General features: G+C 42.9%; 1 protein-coding gene across 1 annotated transcript; it reads right to left on the bottom strand.

Annotated features, from left to right (window-relative positions):
* Positions 1-214: 214 nt before the first annotated feature.
* Positions 215-24,345, bottom strand: slc17a7a (solute carrier family 17 member 7a). The gene is made up of 13 exons (XM_036552517.1): positions 24,205-24,345; positions 6,464-6,716; positions 5,611-5,729; positions 4,981-5,095; positions 4,690-4,777; positions 4,440-4,526; positions 3,908-4,050; positions 3,572-3,721; positions 2,819-2,951; positions 2,098-2,208; positions 1,304-1,431; positions 878-947; positions 215-530 (listed from the first exon to the last, which is right to left on the bottom strand). The coding sequence occupies exons 1-13, from the start codon at positions 24,264-24,266 to the stop codon at positions 235-237; spliced, it is 1,755 nt and encodes a 584-aa protein (XP_036408410.1). The 5' UTR covers positions 24,267-24,345; the 3' UTR covers positions 215-234.
* Positions 24,346-26,568: the final 2,223 nt, after the last annotated feature.

The following is a 26,568-nucleotide window of genomic DNA, read 5'->3' on the forward strand; positions in this document are numbered from 1 at the left end:
TCTTTTTCTTTCCATAACGCTCTCCCCCATCTATCATTAGGTCCATCTGTCCACCTTTTTTCCCACCATTCTCCGTCCCCATGCTGCCTCTTGCTAGCACTGCCCTTTTCAGTATCCACCATCTCCAACCCAGCTTTTCCTCAGCTTTTAATGCACTTCTCTCGCTCTGTAATCTCTCTTTCACCCTCTCTCCCTCCCTCTCTCCCCACCCCTGTACCCCCCCCCCCCCCCTTTTTACATCAGGTCCCTGTCTCCCTCTGCCCCGTACAGATAGCTATTGTATCCTGGGGGCTGCACGTACTCCTCGGTCTTGTCCCAGTCTGTGGCCCAGCCTCCTCCTCCTCCCCCTCCCCCTCCCCCGTTGGGGCCTATATTGGGCTGGCCCATGGCCCCGTACTGCCCGCCTCCCCCGGTGCGGTACATCTCCTCTGTGGCGTCGGCCAGCTCGTCCTCGTTTATGATCCCGCACTTCTCCTCGCTGGTGTCCTCCGCGTCCGCCCATGGCTGCTTCTCCCCGGACGCGAATATACCTGCGACACAGAGACGAGTAGGCCTCAGCCGCATTCACAGCTTGGCTCTGATTGGCTTTGAGTTACGAATTTCAATCAGAAATAAGGAGACAACTTTCGGGAAGTGCACAGCGACAGAGAGGCTGGTGCAGAAACGCTGAAATACATGTGCCGGTAAAGTTTTCTTTCCATTACTGACTTGAACAATTACACCTGAGTGACCCAAAAATACAAAGTGACCAATCTCAGACAGATCAGCTGGAGCGGAGAAGAATGGGTAGAGAAAAGCACAGGAACGGGATCACTTTTGGCTGAGGCAAAGGGTAGACTGAGACTGAAGCAGGAAGAAAGAGTTAGGAAATACACACCATAGAAGATAACTCCTCCGTAATGAACGAGGGAAGCTATGAGAAAGACATACTGCCACTCCTCCCGTGTCTGAGACCAGGGCAGACAGAGAGCAGAGCAGGAGGGACGAGAGTAAGAAATGAGTAGAAGTAAGAAGTAAGATTTAACAGCTGAACATGCTGTAACACTAACTAGGTAAACAGCTAATGCATTTGATCATTTCCATGCTAGTTAAATCTGGCACAACTTTCAGAGCATACGTACACAAGAAAATGTTAAGCATGTTCACGTTAGAGCTTCTTATCAGCTACTGTAGCTTAATACCGTAGTCTGAATTAGGGAAATTTCACAACAAGATCACGGTTGATTTTTTGTCCGATTATCTGAGATGCAGAAATTTACGCATGTTCTGTGTTGTGTAGCTGTGGAGTGGCAGCATTGGGTACCTTGTGTTTGGTCATGGCGCCCACTATAAGCGGACACACCATGCCTGACAGAGTGCCCACTCCATTGGAGATGCCCATGAGAATACTGGCGTAGCGGGGAGCGATGTCCAGGTGGTTCACATTGAACCCTGGGAGAGAGAGAGAGAGAGTGGAAGATCAGAACCAGCATGCTGACCAGTGATGGAGTGTACTAATACAGCACAGAGAGCTGAAAAGATTACAATGGTCTACTGCGTATTAATGAACTAGAGAGTACTGTATGTTGCCACTGTTGCTGAATCAATCCACACAGATATAGGGAGGTGTCCATAGAGGTGGTCCTCTGAAACTGAACCACTGATGAAGATGTAGAAAAGATTTAGATGGCTCAGCAATTATTTAGAAGGGTTGTGGTTTGGGAAAGTCCCAGCAGCAGCACTCTCAGGGCTTAAACAGACTACTGGACTTCCCTGAATGAGGACATGTGCTAAGCTACATGTGCTAACCCTGGAGCAAGCTCATAATTTTAATGTTCTGAGTCCCTCAGCAAGGCAAAACTAAAAATCAGCAGGGGGATCAATATCCACATACCGCAGAGCCCATAAAAATATGTGTGAGAGTTGTTGAGACATGAAAAAGTCATGTAAGACACTGAAACAGTATAAGCAACATTAAAATAATGAAGTAATCCTACACCCTCTCCTCTTTCCACTCGTGTGCTGTTCTGTGTGTGTTACATGTTCTGCAATCTAGTGTTAAGATTATACAAAGTAAAGAGAAGGAGTTGACAAAAAGGAGATAAAACCCCCTCTCACCTGAGATGGCAAACCCACTGAAGCCGACAGCGAGGACCAAAAACGATATGGCCACACCCTTAGTGTGAGAGAAACCCACCACTAACAACAGGGTAGCTTCCATTCCAAACCCTAAAACACAGAGAGTAAGAAAAAAATCATTTAATACCAATTATTACCTCAAGGAAGAATTTAGTTATAATGATGTAACAAAGAAGAGGACAAAAAAAAATGTTGGTGAGGTTAGCGGTGCTGTTCTTCTGGGTATTCCTTCCCATTACAAAGCAACTACTTCTCAGTTATGAGTATTCAGTGTTGTAGCTGGAATCTCAAATGAATTTTGTATATTCTGTTTTTTTTAAAAAAGATTCCTCTCTCTGCCTCCGCAAGTGAGAGTGAGTGTAAAATATCCCATATTTGCAGATGAAATGGTGCATGCAGTGTGTGCTTATATTATCGTTGCCTCAGTTGCATTATTGATGCCCAGACAGTTGAAAAACAGTGCATGCAGCTGCTGTCTTGTCTGGGATAGAATTTCAAACAGATTTGCTAGAGTTCTGGAAAAACAGTAGGGCTTGAGAGCCCAAGAATTCTAATTCTAACAAACATTTCTGGCGTCCACACAAATGTTTTTTTGCATGTGAACCGTCTGTCATGTGAACTGTCTTTTCTCCCTGCATTGTATCAGGACTCTCTCTCATCCCCTCGTCCCTTTTCCAGTCCTCCCCCCTCCCTCTCTTACCTCCGCAGTTCATCAGCTTCCGGACGTTGGTGGTGGTCATGATTTTGCGTGTTCGCAGGAAGTCGGCAAGCTGCCCGCCGATGGGCACTATGATGGTCATCACCAGATGGGGCAGAGCCGACACCAGCCCCACCTGAAACAAAGAGAGAGAGAGCGGGAACAGCAAGATGTGTAAAGAATGTAAGGGTGAAGCTGTTTGTGTGGGATATTGGAGTAGATTTATTACACCATACCGTGCATTTACATTTTTTGCTGCGTATAATCATTGTTAATAAATTAGCATCATAAATATGAACTTGGGGATGGATTTGCACTAGCAGTTATTACAATATCACTTTCTTCAGTATAAATAAACTTAAACTTAAAAAATAAGCCACATTAAACAGCCAAGTAGAAGAAACTGTGGACATGTATAAGTGCCCATCCCAAACAGACCCATCCTAAACATGGCTACCACTAACTTTATTTTTTTTTCACACCCCTTTATTTTATCAGTGGTTGATTTGCACAGAACTAAACTGGTATTAATTTACATATGTAATGAATGAATGCATGAATGAATATGTAATTTTAATTACACATACATAATTGAAGAAGAACAGTGCTCCGTGATTATTTATATATTTATGGAAAATATGTTAAATGTTCCTAATATTTAGTTTCCTCGTTTGTTTATTGCCCATTATTAATCACGCAGATTAATGCACCTATAAGGTCAATCTAGAGTGTATATAAATCAGGCATGTGTCTCACCTTGCTGATTTCGAACCCAAACACTTCCTCAAAGTACGCCGGCTGGCTAATGAGGAGCAGGTAGAAGGTCCAGCTACGGCAGAAATTGGCCACGATGATGGCGTAAACTGGCATGGAGGTGAAGAACTGTCTCCAGGGTGTCTTGAATTTCTGCAGACAGAAAGAGGTTAGATATCCACTGACTGACGGCACAGTACAGTGCTTGAGAAAACAGGGATTAATATTACACTGACAGTATATGGGAAGACACTGACAAGGAGTATAAAGACATCTCCACGCCTACGCATGTCCTTAACCCCACAGCTTACCACAGAGAAGGGGATAGGAGATGCGTACCTGCAGGGGGTTCATCAGGCCGGCCGTCTCGCCAATGGCATCCTCTATGTACTTCTGCTCCTCTGGTGTGATGGTGGGGTGCGCAGCGGGGCTCTCGTAGGACACCAGGATCCAGAAGAGGTACCAGAATATCCCAAAACTGCCTGGGAGAGGGAGGGACGAGGGGGAGAGGTGTAGAGAGAAAAGCAGGATTGCGGGAGACGGGGTTGATGGAGGGTGGACACAGATAAAGTGAGAGATATAGAAAAAGTCAAATGCCTTAACCAGCCACACCTTAATCACCTGAGGATCATGCTAGTCTGCATACAATAGCTCAGAGTCCATTTGTCTAAAAATTTCAGAACTAATCAGAACTAGGTATGACAAAAATGTTTTAAAAGCGCTGGAATTCATTTGAGAAGGTCAGTAAGAGGCAGATGTAATGTAACATCAACGTTAATATTAGCATTTATTGTTTTGTTAGTAATTTGATTTTCTTGTAAATTGTGGCGTTTTAGCCATTCACCACTGGTAACAGACAGCTTTCACTAACCGTAGACGTAGAAAACTGAAGTCCATCCTGAGTACTGGACAAGTACCCCAGCTAATGGCATCGCTACTACAGCTCCTGCATAGGAACCTGGGAGACAGAGAAAGCAGTAGGAGCAATGGTAGTATAATGACAAGGGAGACCAATCGTAGGCATATGAATAACTGCCGTGATCGTTTTTGAGGATTTCTACCTGTAATAGCAACAGAAGCTTTTGGGGAATGCTAAAAAAAGCAAGCAATTTATGACTCACCACAAAAGGCGGTTGTAGCCAATCGGCTTCTCTCAAGAGGGGGGGCCCATTTAGCCCAAATCCCATGGCACGCTGGGTACGACACTCCCTTAGAGAGCAGGAAGTAAGGGACAGTAGATGATGTAATCAAACAATGCTTCAACACACGAAAGACATCAAAAGTTCAACAAAAAGTAATACTGTGGAGACACCTGTGTTTCAGTACACACTGGGGCCGGTGGGGCACAAGAGGCACAATGCACAGTCATGCTCAGTGCAGTAGATCACAGACACACACGCACATTATAGTACCTCAACAAGCCCCTGGCATATCCTGACCAGCATGACGCAGCCGTAGTGGACTCGCGCTGCTGCCGGGATGAGCATGTTGAGGGTGGAGGTGGCCACTATCGCAAAGCCGAACACTCTGAGGGAAGCAGAGACAGAAATGATTGACAATTACATTACATTACATTACTGTCATTTAGCAGATGCTCTTATCCAGAGCGACTTACATAAGTTACGATTTTTTATCCATTTATATGGCTTGATATTTACTGAGGTAAATGTGGGTTAAACACCTTGCCCATGGGTACAACAGCGGTGCCCCAGCGGGAAATTGAACTGGCCCTACTCCTTACCGCTGCACCACACTTTAGCCCAACTACAACGCTCTCAGCAAAAAACCCTCACATTGACAGTAACAGGTATTCACAGAAATATAATTTATGGATAACTTACAATAATTGCAGTAATATTTTACAAACTAATACCGAATTTCCAGTGAATATGTGGAGAAATGGAAGCATGGTAAAACTGTTGTTAAGACTGTCTTGTGGTCAGAGGGATTGCAAAGGTAAGGTGCGGATAGGGATACTGCAGGGATTACCAGGAAACTCCTCTCACAGGCCTGTGCTTAAGAGCTACCAAACTAACGCTGACCTGTTGGCTGCGAACTTCTGACAGATGAATCCGCCGGGGATTTGGGTGACAATGTAGCCCCAGAAGAAGGAGCCGTGAATCATTCCGACTGTCTCTGGATCCCAGGTGAACTGGGACGCCTGTACAGAGAGAGGGAGGATGGGTTACAGAACCCAGCAGGGCACAACAGGCCTCACTGTAGAAAGAGGCAAGAAAGGGGGAAAAGATGATGAGCGCCGGGATCTGGGCTCACAGTGATCACCATTCACCATTCGTCACAGGCATTGTGGCTCTAACATTGCAGCCTTAAATCTGCTTCAGGGCTACAGCAGTGCTATGAGAACATTTTTGCGTGATTTGGGACATTGGTCGAATTTCTGTGGCATCTGTTTTTGGACTGTGAGAGACTGACCCAGTAACTGTAAGTACCCGACTTCATCCACTCATTCTCTTTTTTATTCCGTGGAGAGATGACGCAACTGCTTTCAGCATTGGGCTTAATTCCAGTGATGTCATAATCCCTCATCTCACCCGTTCCTTCCCATACTCCTGTTGTTCTCCTGTTCCTCCTACTTACAAAACCATATGTGATTTAAATATACCTCAGAACCTTGGGTACCAGGAGCACCAGGGTACTGCGAGACTTACTGATATTATCATCTTCCTTGAATGCATAGTTCATAATTTAAGGAACATTTTCAATTCACTTGACATTTTCTTTAGAGTGGAGTGCTGAAAACTTGAAAGGCATTTACTTGTTCTGTAATGTTTGACATTATTTTTATTTGGTGACCTATTTCAAATTTTCACAGACATACCACTTATTCCTCTATGCTCTGTAGGCCTTTGTTTTCACCCCCGCTGGTGACCTTACCTCTATCACCTCCCTGTTCCCCTTGAAGACGGTGTGGTTGTTGACCATGCTGACGATGGCCACGCCCAGGTTGCAGCGGATGCCAAAGGAGATGCAGAAGCCGAGGCCGGAGAGGATGGCGATGATGTAGCGGCGTGGCAGGCCGAAGCAGGTGCAGTCCACTACGGGGAGCTCCTTCTCCTCCACCAGCTCCGGCCGGCCCTCCGCGGACAGCTCGATGGTCTCGCCATTGGCCTGACGCTTCTCCAACAACCTGTCAAAGAGAGAGAGGGAGAGGGAGAGGAGCACCACAAGAGCTTGTGAGGAGGTAAATACAGAGGAGTGGGGAAAAAACTAAGACAGATTCAGTGTGTGCATTTACCGGTGCTAGATCTAGCTGTGTCATCCTTTGTGCTTTGACCTGATGAAGGAAGATTATTTTAAGGCCAGGAGGGAAGTGGACTTCAAAGATTAGTAGTGAACTTTGTCTGATAAATGCTGGTTTTGCATTGCGTTTTTATCAATATGATGGTTCTTTTTAAAACTGCTTCATTAATTGCATTGGTGATCATTCAGAGCGCAGAACTGTCATTTTGATGGGGAAAATTGCTGGGGTTGGCAGAACATTCCTGTGCAAGGTGATAAAATCCTAAAGAGCGGCGTGATCCAGACCTGTGATCTCTGTAGGCCACCCTGCCCTTGGTAAACTCCTACAAACCCGAACCATTCACACCGCATAACTCTGACCCCTCTCAGCCAGGCCGGCCCTTAACTCAGACGCCTGGAGCCGGTGCGGCCTGATGGCACGATGCAGCATCGGAGCAGCTGTCGACTGCCCGGCCGCCGAGGGAGACAGAACCAACTATAGCAGATTCACAAGTGTCCGCACCAGCATGGGACCCGGGCGCCCACTGTCCCCCTGGCAGCACTCACTCTCTGCGACTCCGCCTGTGCTGGATCATCAACTTTACCAGTCCACTCACTCAGCTAACGCTAAAGCAAACTGAAACCTCCAGCTACGTCCTTATGGCCTGTTTCATCCCCGGCATCTGGTGACTGGGCACTTTCCAGAACTGATCAAAGACACCTTAGCCAGTCGCAGGGATTAAAGTTGCCTTGGTGTTAATTTAAGGTTTAAGCTTAATAGGAGGTTAAAAAAAACAAAAGCAAGCGCCTGAATCAGAACCGTTCTCGGCTGGTCAGCTGACACCCATGTCCTTCAAGGCTTACAAATGCTATGGCTGACATAAATTCCAAGTATACAGCTAGATACAGCATGTACTGAAGCAATATTGGTACTGTACCTTGGCTCAAGGGTACCACAGCCTTTACCTTTACCTAACAGTGTTCGTGCGTAGTCAGCTTTAGCAATGAGTCAATGCTGTGTTGGTAACTCCAGGTAAAATACCCCATAAGACTGATATTATTTATTCTCCACATTCTTACGCTAACAACATGTGTCACGCCTGATTTTCTCTCCAAAAATCACCTTTGTAGTATCAGTTTTATAATTTTTCCTTTCCAAAATATACATAGCACTAGAGTCATTTGTGCTTGACTATATGTTTGAACCTGTTAAAGACCGGGTGAGTGAAGTGAGTGAAGAGTGAAGCTCTAAAAAGCTGTTGAAAATGTAACACATAAGTAGTGTAAATTATGTAATATGTGTTCCTAACCCTGTGGAAAAATAGCATAATTCTATGGCAAACACACAAACCCTACAGTGCATTTTTGTGAGGTACTGAAAAGACAATCCCCGGTTATGGCTGCTCTCTGTGGAAAATGGTGACATGATGCAGACGAGCAGTCGACTTCATTATCGTGTTGTCTTTTTTTTTTTAGCCAGGATGGAGGCTGCACACAGTTGCACCATGACAGAGTGACAATTCAAAAGCAGCCAAATACCTCTGGTTTCGGTACATGGCTGTCACCAACTCAGAAATAATGGCACTACAATCTGTTTCATTCCCATCTAAAATATTCCCCATCTGAGCTGAGTGCCAAGAAAATAGCAGTGTAATTTAGCCTTTGATACACGTCTATTCCCATAGTGAAGCAATCAGCTATTAAAACTGTTGTGGTGTACTGTGGACTGTTACATTACATCCTAAATCATGTAGCAGCAGTAAGATTTTGTCTTTTTGTCATTCTTGGTCTTTTGTGGGGAATATAGAGATTAGAGACAATATTAAGCTATGTGTTCTGCTAGCCCATACAAAAATGAAATACACATATTATATAATACATATAATACATATATGTAATATATAATGTATATATGTTGTTCAATCCAACAATATATTGCAAAATACATTACATTACATTGCATCCAAAATGAAATCACATGCAAAATAGCAGATATTTATTGCAATATACCACAATTGCAACAATATGCATATTTTCAGTTTGCTGATTGAGCTAAAAGTATATACTCTATAAAACATATTCTCAACATATTTTGGTATGAGAGTTTTTTCAATAATGAACAGGAAGATTCCTTGACAAAACTGGCTGAATATGTTACTATTCAGACAACACATCGTTTCTCTTTCAGCAATTAACAGGAATATCTATTTAGCTTCCATTAACTCTTTACCCTCTGCAGAATGTCAGGCTATTACATAATGACAGCGTCATTATACAGCTGATCTTTTTAATGCAACTCTATGGAGGCTATGTTGCTCAATGATAGACTCATGCTCCATTGTAGGTACAGACAGCATACAGTGTACTGTCTGTAGAGATGGAAATGACCTCTCTCATTATAAATTACCCCAAAAAGCTGATTAATACAGGGCAAAGGGCATGGAAAAGAGGAGAAGGAAGGAGTGATAGAGTCATAGAGCAAGAGAGAGGAGAGGGAGAGCTGGAGAGAGGTAGAGAGAGAGATTAATGTGAATCTCACTGGAGATCATTACATGGGAGTCAAACAGAGACAGCCGAGGAGAGACCATCTGGGCACCCTGACCAACCAACTGCACACTGAACTGTGTCTGTGCTACTGCGCTTAGCGTACACGCACACACGGACGTTTGCACAAGCACACGCACACACACACACACACAATGGTCTCTACCAACAATAACAGCACCCTCATATTATCATATTATCGTGGTGGAGTACATCTATTAGTTACAAGATAATCTTGGCTTTATCTGGTCAGACAAACAGCAAAAACCCTTCAAAAGTCACAATGCAGACAATTTCTACCATACCATCTACAAACAACAAGCCCCCCTCATGTGAATTCATAGCATCTCATCTCATAAATGTGTTCCAAATTATTGCTGACATGGCAAGTGTGCAGATATTCAATAATGAATAGAATAACCTTCTACTGCTTCTCTGGTGCAGCTTGTATTTGTTACATTTACTCCTCACTTTCTTCCAATTTACACTCTAACCATGGCAATATGCTCTGAGGTGGGACAGCAGTATCACACCTGGAATTTCACCTAATTCCTGTATGCTAACTACTGCCCTATGTTCATGCCCAAAAGTGCTGCACAAGTCCCATTTATGCATGGAATGGTGGCATTTCCATTTAGTTTTTATGTGAAGTATGTTCCACTCCCCAATACATTTACAATACAATGCTAAATCAAGGCATACCTTCCAGAGGCAAATGTAAGTTCCCCTTGCTATATCTGGTTGTTTTGCATTTGGACGTATTGGTGATTTACTCCACAAAAGTAAACCCTGAGCCGGGAGGCTGCGGCAGGGCAAACGCCGTACCACCACCCTGAGACAGTAGCAGAGAGAACACAGTGACACCCTCCTCTCAGGCGGAAGGCCCAGGGGCCGAACGGAATGCAGGCTCTCCACACCTGCGTCTGTGGAGCGGAGCGATGGGGCCGCACTCCCGCCTCCCGCACCGAGAGCACCGCCCCCTCCGCGATCTGGAAGTCAGACGTCAGCGCTCGGCGTCCCCCAGCAGGGCTCGGCGTCTGTCGAGGGGTAGCTGTCACCAGCAGCTAAGAGCTGGTTCTCAGACACGGGTCCCGGGTGGTCACACAAGCACAGTGGGTGGGGGTGGGGGTTGGGGGAAGAAGGGGAGGGTCTTCAGCAGCACACCCCCGCCTCTCCACTCTCACAAGGTTGCTGAGGGCACGCCGCAGCCAGCCACGCAAGGTGAGTCACACACCTCCCCGGCTCTCTGGGGGACGGCTACGCTCTGAGCGCACTGCGCAGCACAGGGCTGTGGCCGTCCAGCGCCCTGTTCTGGGCTCCCCCCTCTGCCCCGGCCCCTGCTGCGCTCCCCATATTCATCCAGCTGGCTGGGTAACTGGATCATCGCACCTGGCTAACAGCAACCCGTGTCGGCCTCCTCTCAGGGCTCTGTTAAACATGTATGGCCCTGTCCATGCTTTACACTAACGATGATTCACCTCACAGAGGAATGTGCTTTCATACTGTCGTACTTACAGTTACATTACACTAAATTACATTACATACATTTATTCATTTGGTAGATGCTTTTTTCCAAAGTGACTTACACGTGAGGCAGAGTACAACACACGCAAAAAGCCACATATGGAGTCAACAACAGAAGAAAAAGAAGAGAAAAATAAAAATAAAGCGCTGCATGACCAACTTTCAATAGGTGGCCAGACAAGGTACAAGCTAGCTGGTAGAGATACGAGTGCGTGACTCCACAGATTTGAATTTTTTTTTTTTTTTGTACTTCTGGGTCACGAGCGTGCACTGGTGGATTCCGGTTCCAGGTGAGGAACCGGTTCTACACCCACACCGATGCAGAGTCCGTGTGTTTGCGCAGGCCTGCTCCGCGCATGCCGGGAGTCCCTCCGGACAAACTCAGACAGGCTGCGTGATTAAGATATTTCGCACACGTCGGCTGAGTAGGCTCCAAACAGATAATAAGCGCACAATGCAGCAGCATGCCATCCATTTAAAGGAGGCTGTCCGCAGAACATAAACTCCCTGCGCGCACTGTACGATCAATGCATTCACACCCGGCACAGGAGTTTCACCCTGTACGAACTGAATGTCTGTTTTTTTTTCTTTTCATTATCTCGAAAATGCTGACCCTCCCTCCTCGATCGAGAACAACCTCCTGAGCATTGTAATATGAGCACGGGTATGGTCGGATGGGAGAACTCCTCTGATGTGATGAGCAGACATAAAAACAAGCAATTGACACAGCCGTCTTAACCCTTTTGAAACGAGCAGATTTACTCGCACAGAATCCCTGCTCTAAACTCAGTTGTAAATGCATTCCCTCTATGGGGGCAAGAGATTGACTGTGCGGCTCAAGCTCTTTAAAGCACACTCTGGATAAGCTGTGTGTCTAACACATACTGCAGGCCATGGCAAGAAAGATCAATGTGGACAGTGTGGACAGGAACATATTATGATGTCACAAGCAGAGTCTGTACCTGGACAGGTTCTGGAGGAAGATGAGAAGGTGGTTAAGGAAACTGAGCTATAACCCAAACACTACAGGTTCAAATCCTGGCAGAGGCATGCCTGTTGTACCCTTTAGGAGGGTAGTCAAGACAAATGGCTTCAGTAAATATCCATATGTGTAAATGGAAAAAAAGTAAGATTACATTTGTAAAGAGCTTCTGCTCAACAAACATAAAATGTTACAGTAATATCTGCCAGTGAATTGTGTAGTGCTTGGATACTCTTATGCCGTCCAATCAACAAATGGATGTGGGTGAGCTGGTGAAGAGAGCACACAGATTGCACCCAATCAGAGACTGTACCCTGTCAAAAAGACCCACCCAAATGAGGAGTCTGGCAGCAAGGCCACACCCAACTCATCACATACTGCAATGTGTCTCTGGAGACAGGCTATAGGTGTGGTACATACAGAGGACCCATTTTCTTGAAATAAAATAGATGATCTTTTTTGGCAGATATATTTTATACACACAAGCATTGACTACGATCACTATTTTCCACATGTGCAGATCACAGACCATATGAACTTGAAGACATGCACCCACACACAGAACCATACTCTATTTCTCTCTGTTGTCTGGATAAGCAGTTTCCATCATTGTTTACTCAATCATAGGCAAGGATAGCCCATAAAGGAAGTGCATCAAATTCCACTCCGTACACTCACCACTAACAGTTAACACTGAGGATAATTCAGGCCTCCTCTGACATTGATTAAATATTGATGGATTTCTCTGATGATGAATTATTAATTTCCCCCTCCTCCCACCCTCCCACTTTCCTGCCTTTCCCCATCTCCCTCCCAGTTCACCCCTTCTCTTACACATCATTTTGGGGGGCTTCCTTCGATTTAGACAACTATTCACAATATCCTGCGGAACTACCTAATGTATGTCAAAATAAATTCAGATGAAATACATCTATCTCCTGTTTTGTGTCCTTTCAGTAGTATTTCTGTACCTCTCCTTCTTTTTCCTGCTATCCTCCATTTTCTCTCTCTCTCTCTCTCTCTCTCTCTCTCTCTCTCTCTCTCTCTCTCTCTCTGCCTCTATCCTTTTCTCTGTCCCTGGGATCCTAACTCTTTCCATCAACGCTGATTCTCCTTAATCCCCCCCTCTATATATCTCTGTAAACCTCTGACAGCACGCGATCGGGGAGATCGAGAGAGAGAGATAGAGAGAAAGGGGGGGGGGGGGGAGGCCAAGGCGTGTGGACTTAACACACAGCTAATGCCAAATATCTGACCATCATCGCTAATACAGAGATAACTTTGTGTATCTGACAATTAGCACAATTGCCACTGACTCAGAGAGAGTGTGAAATAAAGCCAATGAAACAAACTGGCCACCAGACAGGAAAGCAGTTTGAAAGAAGAAGCAACGGTAGCAGTTAATAACAGAAGGACAGCAGCAATTCCAGGTCATAAGTGAGTGATCTACACCTGGTGGATAATAGCGTAGTGGCACTCCTAAGCATCAGTAGCCCTGTGGTGAAGTGGCATCCTGTGAAGCAGAACACCTTGTATGTCTTCATGACTGCAGGGGAGAGAAACCATGCTTCTGCAGATATATGGAGGAGGATTCAAAGCAGAAACATAGCAGCAGGGTGGAAGGGGGGTACAAATCTTTCAATCAAAATGAAATGTATTTGAATGAGAGAGGGATTATGGGTCATGTCCTCCCTCTCTCTCTCTCTCTCTCCTTCTCTCTCTCTCTCTTCTCTCTCTCTCTCTCTCTCTCCATCATAACGTGTCAGCTGATTCCAGGCTGTCCATCCTGCTTCCTGCTCTCAGCTTCCCCCCACTCGTAATCTGGCGCATTCAGATTAGGATTACCAAAAATGATTTACTTCCGGAAATGAATATAGAAGGATAAATTTGCGCACAAAATGCCCACCTTCCCCCTTCCTGTTTTCTCTCTCTCTATCCCTTTTTCTCTCTCTCGCTCTCGCTTTCTCTCTCTCTCAATGCTTTAGAACCCAGTGTTCACTTTTTCTCACAGACGCTGCACAGAGCACCCTGCTCTTTGAAAGTCTTTGTTAACCCATCACACATTGCTGTTAACCCACTCCATAATCCAAGAGTACTTATTTTTTCACATCAGGTCCTTTGTCAACCACACAAGAGAACAACAAGACATGAGAAATAAATCGAAAAAGACAAAAAAGTCAAACATTTAGAGGTCAAATACTTATCATGGCCAGTAATATTTCTTACAGCTGTGTGGACTACAGAGTGGGGCTCTAATTAAGAACAAAGCCTCATTAATAGACAGCTTGCCATTTGGCACAACCACATATGTTACCTGCTAATGAGAAAGTGCTTTCAGCTTCAATTAGTCTTCATCACCATGAATGAATTCAAAGCACCATTTCCGCTGGCCTGGGAGCCTCATCGGGACCACAGTACTACATATTCTCGTTTCCCGCTTTCTTATATGATGCTATGCAATCTAATACATAATTTACATTGTTAGCTCTATTATTGGACATCCCCACTGCACCTGGCGCTCTTGTACTGAATTTGACCAGATAAATTCACTGACTGACATCTTAACTGACTGACATCACTGATCAGCTGACAGGGCAGTAAAAGGACTAAAAGGCTAGAGGGACATTAGACCCATTGGGCATCAAAGGGGGGTGGGCTACTGGGCTGGTGATGCAGTCCTACCTCTCTGAGGGTGAGTCACCAGGCCATAAGGTACCACAGTGCATCACACGTCACCACAGCATAGCGAATTCCTCACCCGAGCCGTGTCTGAAAGTCACGATTCTCCGTGTTTTTTTTTTTTTTACCGTCTCACGCAACATTAAAGCACCTGGCTCCGCTCGGCAGGACTGACCCCCGAGCAATGTAAATGCCGGTCACGTCGAGCTGGCAGGGGAGCTGGTGGTGTTCTCCCCTCAAATCAACGCCGTTCCCTCTCTCGCTGCTACCGCTAACAGTGCTCTGCCCTGCGGCAGCATCTCCTCCAAGAGGTTTTCCTCGAACCAGAGCAGTGTGGATTGTGGAGGTCCAGAGCTGAGGAAGGGGTGGGGGTCACCCTGACCATACAGTGGAGGTGTATAATCATCAATGGAATTTTGCCTTAGGATGTGGCACCATCACCCATCAAAGCTTGTGCTATGAGAGAGTATTCGTGTATGTTGCATTCTACAGTTACATTGCCATAATCTGAGAAAAACGCTTTAATCATTTATGAAGCTTTAGTATAAAGTGTTCTTTTCATACATTATTTACATCTAGTGATTTGAAATTTTTAACAAGGGGGCTTTTAACCGCATTTGTATGATATAAATTATATTATTAATATAAACTGGTTGTGCTGTTACATAGCAATGTCATCTAAAATAATTCATCTTTACTGAGTGTAATCATAATGCGTTTATAAAGCATTAATAAAATGTTATGAGAGATATATGAGCGATATAACACATTCATAAGCAAAACTGTGTTATCAGTGATCGAAGCAAAGACTAGACATTTCTTTGTATGCTGTCATGGACCCTAATGCAATGTTGTATTTTTTACCTATAGTATGTGTATATTCCCAGTGATAGACTGATTCATCTCTTTGATACAATATGTGGATGTTTGGAGAGGCAAGGCATAAAAGAAGAAAGAAAGCATTCCAAACTTGAAAAAAACCTTTGATCTTCTTTCTAGCTCAAGGGGCAATGCCTTCTGAAAGCAAAAAAAGGCATCTTGACTGAAAACGGAGTGAAACAAGAACAGCAGGTTTGACATGTCTGAGTGCAGAGCGCTCTGACGGTGATGTCTGTGTGCTGGTCTCCTGTACTGCGCGCTGGCACTGGAGATGCAGCAGGAAGTCACCTCAGCTGTGGAACTGGTCCCCATGACTATCATGCCACCACTGTGGTCTGATGTGTTGGGCTGCTATAACAGCAGGTCCCTGTGTCAGGTCCGCATTACAGTTTGTGCTATTACCGCGCAGACCCTTCATATCCTTCACACAGACATGCAGACACACATGCGCACACACACACACACACACACACACACTTACTGCCTCTAGGACACGCCACCTTTCTGGAGTCGTATTATATCACTGCCTCCATCCTTTCAGTGTAGGCTAGGACTACTCCGCTCTGTCTGTCTGTCTGTCTATCTGTCTGTCTGTCCAGACTTCACACTAACACTGCCATCTGCTTCTCAGTTCACCCCACTCTAGCAACCCCATTCATGAATAATTTATGAAAAAGACAACAAATGATTTGAAATGAATCTCAAAGGAGACACTTTTAGCCACAGTTGCAAAGTACTTGTATGCTAACGATTATTTCAAATTAGCAATCAGTCCACAGTTGTTTATTTCAATGTACTTGTTATAGATTTATAAAATATTTATAGACAGCACTTCCAATTTACTATTCTACACAAAGCAACACACTATCCTGCTTTTACATCAGACAAGCAGTCAATCAGTAGCTACCATGCCAGACAGACAGCATGATCTCTCCGCAAAGGACCAAACCTTTCTGCACCCAAAAAACAACCCACACTCAAGTGTTGTAAATCATACTCATAAAAGGTGTACTGCAGACATTGGTTATTGCTTAATAACTAAGCAATATTAAATAAAAACGGCTGACTGGTGGAGACAGGGAATTTGCTGACTGTCAGACCTGGCAGCAAAGGAGCGATTCTTAAGCTCTCCAGCAGAGATGTGCGCACTTTGTGCTGTTAATTGCTCATTACATTAATGAGGGCTGATTGCCTTCGGCCAGAGGCAGTTCAAGGCACAACAAAGTTACAGTAGACAGACACAGAAAATAACTCCCACGTAACGATGTCACATGACCCAAGGTGACATGTCATATCATTATAATAAAATAGAAAACAGGGAGAGGGAGAGAAGTGGTACATAAAGCACTGGATGGTCTTTAATGCCTATCACCTGCCTAGTTTACTTCTTTCTCTCCACTCTTGAAAAACGTGGCTCAATATTGCACAGGTACTGCGTAGGATGCTTTCGGTGTTGCAGTCAGACACGGCAGATAGTGAGAGAAGACATATGCTGTACTGTAGATTGACACTGCAGATGTTCTGAGATAACACACAGACAGTGCAGGCCCAGTAAGAGTCTGATGGAGCAGATCATGGCGGATATATGCCAAAGTATGACAGCCAATATATAATTGTTCTGAATATAGAGGCAGCTTCAAAAATCTGAGTCATGCATAGAACAGTTTGTCTGTGTTCACTTTTATGAGGGATACCACAGATCACAAAATAGACGTTAATAATCCAGATTCTGCAGGTTAAAAATGGATTTGGTGTATATTAATAAAATATGCACCGACGTGGATGGAGATATTTGTTCCCAAGCATTGCAAGAATCACTGCAAAGAAACCCTGCTTTGTACCTACACTGTCTGTCGTTCATAGTGGACCATGGTTTTTTATCCTATACATACTATTAACAGGTAATCTCTGTAAGGGATAAAGAATCGTGTTTCCTTAATCATATACTATAGATGGAGGTACTAAAAGAAGTGTAGATAAATCAAAAGACGACATAGGTCTCTTTTTGTTACCTTTTATATTAAATTCACAGAGCAGCCCTGATAATCCTCTCATAAGAGGATCAGATAGAGGAAACGCGACAGAGAGAGAGAGAGAGAGAGAGAGAGAGAGAGAGAGAGAGACAGAAAACAGTGACAGAAAAATTACATAATCCCCAACTCTGTTCTTGTCTTTCACTCTTTTAATGCATGTATTATGTCTGTCCAAATCATAAAGAATAATTATCAATAAATTATCAATGTATCTTTTCTCCCTCATGGCCAGCCTCCATTGTGGTTGATATAAATGGTTAATTAAAAACACCCTGTTGGGGGAGGGGGGGGGGGGGGGGCAGGCATTGAACAAAAAACACTCAACATCTGTACTCCTGAGTGCAACTTGGTATAGTTACATCAGCAACCCAAAGGTAAAGCAGAATACAATAATTCATATTTTAATCCTGAGCATCTTTAATTTGCTGGGCTCAAACAATGACACCATTCTCAGAGCATCCACCCAGGAGTAGTAGAAAATGACCTTTAATTTATATACAGCTTAAACCAATTTTATTGATGAAAACCATCCACTCAAAGTCTTCCCCTATCTCTGAATAAGAGCAGTGCTCTTCACGAAAATTAAAATGAACATTTTCAAAAGCAGCCCCCTCCCCACACCCCCACCCCTCTCTGGTGAACAGATTGCGTCTCTGTGGGACTGTGTTACCCAGGGAGACAGGGACACGCACACACACTGACTCACACACTGCCTGACCCACACGCAGTCTGGACACACACTGAACACGACACACACATACACATTATGCACACTACACTATATAACACACACACCACACACACACACACATACACCCTCCACACTGCAGACACATACACTCTATACAAACTAGAGTACACAAACATACACACACACACATAACACCCTCTTGATGACACATACACTTAAGCCACACCACTTGACCCGCATACCCTTTGCACAAACATGACATTCACACTTGTATATAAATACAAAGGTTTATAAAACACACAAAACGCTACACATCACACACACACACACACACACACACACACACACACACATAATTTATCCCAATCTACACATACAAACAAAATAAGCACACGATTCAAAACACACTTACGCACCATGCCACCTCATTTTACACATTCTGTGCCAGACACACATTAAACAGAGCTTAAACATCCACATAAGATACACATAAGATGCACACCTAAGTGATACACTTTTGGTACACTGCTCACTACTACTGCAAACATTTGCAACACACACACACACACGCACATGTAAAACACTCTATAGAGTATTTTCGCATACCTACACATCAGACATTGCATATTAATCGTAGTCTTCCTACACATATTCTCCTTTAGTGAAACTTACTGAAACACCCAATGCACACACTGTACACAATGAGCACCACACACACATTTAAACTACGTACTTCGAAGTGCAGTATACATCCTGAACATATGGGTCTGTGGGAATTTCATTGTAAGAAATATTGAGGGGTATGTTCTTGTTATCTCAATGGATCACCTGGAGGGGTCCATTTCTAATGTGGAGAATCTGCTTTAGGCTATGAGAGCAAGTCCACTCCACAGTTTGAGTGATACAAAGGGTACTTCCCATTAAATATAGGTGCACAAAACAAAAAGTCTTTCCCCACACAGTTGTCAAACATATACACAAGCATGAAAAACTATTATTTCATAAAAATCATGGTGCCATACTTTGCAGGGTGATTCAAATAGGTTCTTAAAGGTTACAAAAGTCTCAGACAGTCCTGGTGTGGTGACATGTCACAGGGGCCTGAACGAGACAGTAATTGATCAGTATGAAATTAACAAACATAACAGTGGTAATTTAAAAATAAATGGACCATAACAAAGGGATCATTCAACTATAATTATTTCCAGCATGACAGTGTCTCTGGAAAGAGGAAGAAGTTGACAAGGGGACATTTCTCACAGTCCCTCATTTTGTCTATGGCCTACAGTTGATAGAAAGACATTATTCACATCACGAAATCTTTCACCTGCATCCATGGTGATGCACTGCAGTATGCCTCTGTAAGCAGCATTTCCCAAGCAGGGACTGATCCCCCAACCCTCACAATCACCTGGAACAACCTCCTTACCAATTAAGGCACTGTGCAGGTGACCCAGGTCCTTCACAGCTGGAGTTCCTACCACGACTCCAGGTGGGGACACTAACTGTGCCACAAACTTCAAGCATCTTGATCTCAGCTAGACTGCAAGCGATTGCATCATATCCAAACAGATCAATAATGCATTTAAACGATGAGGGATGCTTGCCTTTAGGCGAGGATACCCAGACACAGGTATGAATTATATCACAAAACACACAATATTACCAAGATAACCTAATCCACCAACATTAGTAACACAACATCACCGATAAACAAAAGCTACAGCATTGTTGAATCCTTATATTCAGCCTTTCACCCACACAAATGCATCCAGCAATGCCAAACCAAAGTTATAATAAAAGAACAATGTTAGGATCAGAGGTTGTGTTGTCAAATCTTAGGTAGTGGGATTGAGGACTCCTCTAACCAGTGAGGAAGGTGAAACTAAAATATCTAAAGAACAGGTTCATGGGCATCCCAAATTAAAAGTAAATCTCCCAGCTGCATAGCTTAACTGTGTCAAAGTCTGACTCTCTGACATTCTCTACTTTGTGTAAGAGAAGACAGCCCATCTCCCCAAGAGCTCTCTCAGACTCCATACATCAGAGGGAATCCTGGATGTGTATGTGTGTGTGTGTGTGTGTGTGTGTGTGTGTGTCTGTAGGGGGGATCCTGTGACATACTTCAGGGTCTTCAGAACTACATATATCCCTGCCTCTTTCGCTCACATGGAGAATCCAATGTCTTTACTACTAACAGTGGCAAGGGGCTATTCATTTGCACAGCTGCCTTTCACAGGTAGTCCATGACTTTATTCTGCTGTTGTGGACAGAGACCCAAGAACATGCCCCTGAGACACTAACATCACTTTCCTCCCAACACCAGAGACAGCACCATAACTGCGAGTGTAGCAGGGCTGAACACTAAAACCACTAAAAGTCGACTTTATCAGCCATGCCTACAGTCTCTTTGCACAAGCTAACTGGACCAATGACGTGAGAGAATGAGGAGTGAAGTGGGAAGGAGGTGAACTGTGTCCTGATAGAGGTGTGGTGGTTGCTTCCTCTGCTGTGTTTATAATAGAAACACTGAGAGCTTTTTGATGGAGAGCATGTGTAAATAATAGATGAACTGCTGACTGCATTTGGAATACAGGATTACATTACTGTCTGTGAACGAATGCATGCACATCATATCAGCATCCCATGTTACATTCATGCTTTGTCAGTACACACACATGCACACACACACATCCACAGCCAAGGATCCCTTTTAGTGCTGGGAATTCCCATCATATAATTTACCACATATTTAAGTCCTTTAAGTACGTTCTTTGCTCATGCTGGTTATGCGCCTACGGTGTTATTTGTAATGCCCTACAAACGCATGGGCTACATTGGCTACGTAAGTGATAAAATCAATTAATTATACTTGGGCAATTATTGTATAAAATTGATTGTGCCTTTAAAAACGCAATGGTAAAATGAAGGAAATCAACACAGAATATATACTAAAATGTATGCTGAACTCACGCTGAAAGCAAAACAGCACAACAGCAAACCAAACTAACTCATCACATTGGAAGTTCACATGGGAAATCATCGCTGCACGTGTGCCGGGGGAAAAATCAAGTTGGCACGCGTGCGCTATAGCTAATCCGGAGGGGAAGGGAGAAAGACGCTTGCGGGGGCGGACGTACATGAGTGAGAGGGAGAAGCCAAGAGGAAGTGACAGAGAGAGAGAGGGAGGGTTAGAGTTTGGGGATTTGCGTGGACCGACAGCTGGACCGAAATGCAGGCTATTTCGGGACAGGATTTATTCGTTTAGTCGCTACATCAAATCCTGAAAGAGTGTATACTACTCCAAGACCACTAGGCGTGTTGCCTTTGGTGCGACGCCTATATGTTTGTCTTACAATTCACCTGTCTTTATGTCTGAGGAAGTCGTGTAGAGAAAGTTATCATTTGTCTGCCAAGCTGTTAAACACAGCTAACTCACACAATTACATGTCAAGCAAGTGCTGGTGTGTGGAACACGGATAAATCATATGTGCATTTTCAATCTAGACGCACTGATTACAATGTATTTTTATAACACCTATAATCCAAAGAAATCATAGACCTGTCATAGACCTATTAAAACATACAAAAGATACGCGTATTAAAATTAGATCCTTGTAAATATCGGATATGTGCAATATCTATGCATGTATAGCAGTTTAAATTTTGTGAAATTGTAATACAGCCACGTGTTCTTCTTACCTTACTCTTTTTATGGACACGAAAATATATCGTTGTTTAATGAGGCGCGTCAAAAATGGGATTGGGGATTGACGGTTTAATCTGTGGAGTTTCGTGAATGAGGATGATTTCTTATTTGAGTGTCACTTTGTCTTGGACACATCTATGCAAACATCATGAACCAGCCTTTTGCGCTGAAAAATTCATTTTTAAATCTGGGAAACAAATAACCAAATAATTTATTCTGGCATCATTGTGGTTTCAGTTGTTGTCATCAGTTACAAAACAATTGTTTTTTCATATCTCTAACGGTTTTGTGGTGTCGCCGTTAAAGCCGCAGTTACAACTTCGCTTCTGCGTGACTCGTGATCCTAAACTGTAAATGAATCGAAATATAACAATCTGAGTGTAGGGGGAAAAAAAACACTAAGCACATTCCACTCTGTTTCAAGCAAGATATCCCAAGATAGAGGAGACATTGACTCGTACGCATGTTTCCCTATGGGGATGAAAATCAAAGCAAAACTACTGTTGAAAGTGGTGACAAGATATTAACAACTCACAGGCCTAATGACAATACCAGGACTGAATCACAGCACGTTCGCCTCCCTCCATTCACCCGATATCTTAGCTGCGAGTACCTAACGAGACTTTTATACAATTGACAAGCATGGTACTTTTGGAAAATCACTAGTCATGGGAAAAATCTCAGTTTATGGAATGCTGAGGGAGGACAACCTGCTTTTATTGTTTCGTTGCACATATATTTATGCAAATGCTTTAAGAATTGGCCGTTTCTAAGATTAAAACAATATTTATATCAAGAATTAAGAAATGGCCGGGTCTCCAACTTGTTTTTTACGTGGTTCTTTAGCCCCAATGTTTCAGCCTTCAGCCTTCATTATTACAGGACATTACGTAATCAACTTTATTTAAGAATGAGATTATCGTGCGTCCCATGCTAATTCACTCACAGATTTTCCACGCAGGCTAATCCTGAGATAAAATTTACACTTGGCTACGCAACTCGGAGAAAACTGTGATGTGTATCGATTAATTTTGATGGAATCTATTTCATTATGAGTAGGCTACATGTTGTGTTAATATTATTTCACAGAAAAGAATGGGTAAATTGTTAGTTTTAAATTGTTTGAACATTTACATTCTTTCACGGATAACGTTTAGAGCAGTCGGCAGTAAATATAAATGGTAAAGTATATTTGTTTAAAAAAACGTTTTTGTTGAGTAAGCGGATGATAGCAATACTATGTTTTATTATTTTTGAGGGTTTCAGTGTTGAATGTAATTTGTAATCCTTTTTTTCATTCTTCCAAACAAAATCACGAAAACGTGTTATTTTATTTAAATTTGAAGGCGTTTGATGAACGGTTATGATATTAGAATGATTGATAAATTAATGAAAGATCAAAGTAAAGACAAATTTACAGAAAACTGCCATAATCTCCAAAAGCAATTTTATGAAAAATGAATGTAGCATAATTTATATGGCTACCCAGAAGTACCATGATGAATGGCTACGATGCGATCCACAAATATGTGACATACTGTTATGGTAGTTAAGAGGCGCATAATCGTGAATATTAAACATATAAAACATAACCGCCTTGATATAATTGGAGAAAAAAAAGAGAATCGGACCACATAACACTTCTTGAACAAGTATAATGTTGATCGGACAAGGGCCAGACGTCAGAGTCAGTGCTTAAAATAATCTGGTACTACGCCCCCAACTGACACCAGACGACCTATCCTGACATCTTCTTTTCCAAAGTATTATCAGTCAGAGCCAACGTCAAAGCACGTTGCTAGTACACAATTTCACCTTTTTGCACAAATAAAACAGAGCATAAACTTTAGGACAGCCTTGAAATAATGCAGAATAAAAAAACGTGACTGCACACAAAATCCGTATGCATATATGGGCTATTTCAGAATGTTTCAAAGACAGGCAACTTCACATTTTCATATTTCAGGTTATTTTCATTGTACGATTCACAAAGCATTATAAAGCATAATAAAGCAAGTCAATTCAACAGTCAAACATCAATCGTACAGAAAACCAGATGTTTACCCAGTTCACATCACGCCTGTGCCGCTTAAGAGGCAACATTTATTTTGATCCATGACTGGTCAAAATACATTTGTGGTTCACTTTGATCAACAACAAACTTTACCTAGGTGTTCGCATTCCATTAAGACAGTCATCTATGTATTAATTAATTGAAATGAAACTTGCACCGCAACTACAGGCTATGCACCCACATAGTATTAAGGGAGGACCAGAAATGTCTAGCAGTTGGAATCTGTAGACCGCGTAACTGAAAATGATGTAGTGAAATGTTATAAAGAAGTTTCGATGTACCTGTGTATTTTCCCGAGAGTCTTGCCCGCGGCCGCTTTAAACCTATCTGGTCGGATCTCCATCCTCGCGACTCCCAGATCCGGCCGATATGCTGTCCCGCGCGCACTCCCGCTCGAGCGCGCTGCCCCTCTCTCTTTCTCTCTGCCTTTCTATCCCTCCCCCTCCTCCCTCTTATTCGTACATAGTTAAATCTTACCTCCCCTCACCAACATTAATTCTCTCTCTCTTTCTCTGTCTCTCTCGCTCTCTGATAGCCTGTTCTTACCGTAATACGATTCATATTTCTGTCCATTATTTTCATATTTTCTAAACTTATGGTTTAAACGTCATAAATGTTAAACAGTTAATGAAAAACTGTTTAAAAGGCCGAGTTTTGGTAAGTGTAATGGAATTAGTATGGAATCCCACTCTAACAATAATAAAAAACCTTTTACTACGCATTCGTAATTGTCCCTCTCTATTTCACCCTTCCTTTATACCCATATTGGTGTCTCTTCTTTCCTTCCTGTCTGTCACTCACACATGATAATTTCTTATTTCACACTAGCATACTCAGTTAATAGAATTCAGTCTGTAATGACGAGATCACTGCTTTGTGAGCAATGTCTGAAACACTGCGCATATGGTACCGCAGTTACGTTACGCTACATTTTCACGTAAGTCTTCACACCAACACACATAGTTCACTTTTCAAAATTAAGATGGTCATTTCGACAACCAGTGCTAACACCCCTGATTAATCACGTTTTTAAGTATGTGTTTTGTTCTGCACGTTTTGTAGTTCTACAACACCACTTTTTGACTGACAAAAAAAATCCATGGATGGATGTGTATTTCCCATATTGCATATTTATATTTTACTGTATGGTGGTAAGTACGCCGGTCTGTAGCAAACTTTCGCATCGAGGTAACGCATACACTACTGAGCTGACCACTACACACTGCCATCTAGTGACCACTGTACGTCTCTGCGTTTACTATATGAACTGTTTTTTTGACACACTGTATATCAATAACAGGAAGCCAAGATGCTATATTATAGTTTGGCACTCTGGATCTTGAACACTATATTGAATATTCAGGTCTCCTTAAGTCTCTTATTCCACTGAATGTCAGAAGCTTGACATAACAGTACAAAATACAAACAGAACACATACATGATTCAAAGTATATTTTACTTGACCCCCCAAATCCTCTCACTTCCCACACAAAAATATCCACAATGATATGATTCTGAAAAAGCATACATAAAGCTTTTGAATAAACTCACACTCCCTTTAAAATTGGAGTAAATCAGTGATGGGAGGCTTCATAAACAACCACTGGTTAGAGCTACCTTGTGCTGTCAATCACTGCCTGCTGTGAACCAATCAGAACTCTTCACTATCCAAAGTTAAACACAATGATTTGTACAAATACACAAGACACTGATAGCACATGATGGCTCCACCCATTCTGGGGTTCATGAAGGCTCACACTCCCTTCACTCAAGTACAGCTCATTCATGTATTTCCCATTATTCTTTCTGAAGAAACTGGGGGAACAATGCTTGCAAAGCTCACACTGTACATTGGAAACGCAAAGCTCAGACAACCAATAATATTAAAAAACATTCTGCCATTTACCAAATGTCTTTGTCCAAAAGGACTTTACAGAGATATGAGATGTCTTGTGCTTTGTGTAAAGATTACCTTCCCTACTGTACAACTGTCCTTGTCGAGATCCGTGCATGTGAACAGTAAACCTCATAACCATGCTTTCAGAGGCCCAAGGGCCCAACTGCTACCCCTCATAGCTGCCCCGTGAGCTAAAGTTTCCATACAGTTGCATAATGTTAAACATGTTAAATGTTAAACATGTTCAATCTCTTTTGGTAAACACAAGAGTACCTCTTGTTCTGTCTGCATATAGGCAGAAGAGTTTCCTGTCTCCCAGTGTGAGAACTGTTTTTCTTGCATATACAAACACAAGTGTTAATCTCTATGAGCACAATAAAAATGTTTTTTATAACTGTCAATGTCTAAGCATCACAACCGGGAGTGTCAGTCCACCTACCGCGTGCTTCTAGCTGTGTGTGTGCAGTACTGTCTATCTAATGTGATACATCTTTACTGTCCTGGACGTTTATGGCACAGAACTGGCAAACACCTGTTCATACAGATTTTATACAAATGGCAAAAAGCTGTCTCTTGCTATACAAAGCGGCATCAATTCATTTTACACTGTATACTACATACATTCATAGACCAGATCTGTGTATGGCATTAAAACGGAAAATATCTAAATAAAATTCACACTTTTTATCTGTTGGCACATTTTGGCTTGAGAAATGGTGCTTTCAAAATGGTGATATCCACAAGCTGG

This window comes from Megalops cyprinoides, chromosome 19 (assembly GCF_013368585.1).
Source record: "Megalops cyprinoides isolate fMegCyp1 chromosome 19, fMegCyp1.pri, whole genome shotgun sequence".
Taxonomy (NCBI): Eukaryota; Metazoa; Chordata; class Actinopteri; order Elopiformes; family Megalopidae; genus Megalops; species Megalops cyprinoides.

Coding starts and splice junctions, on each gene's coding strand:
- slc17a7a (XM_036552517.1), bottom strand. CDS start 24,266: ATGGAGATCCGACCAGATAGGTTTAAAGCGGCCGCGGGCAAGACTCTC. Junction 5,730..6,463: donor GGAACAGGGAGGTGATAGAG/GTAAGGTCACCA, acceptor CTCTCTGTACAG/GCGTCCCAGTTCACCTGGGA. Junction 4,051..4,439: donor TTCAGTTTTCTACGTCTACG/GTTAGTGAAAGC, acceptor TCCCTCTCCCAG/GCAGTTTTGGGATATTCTGG.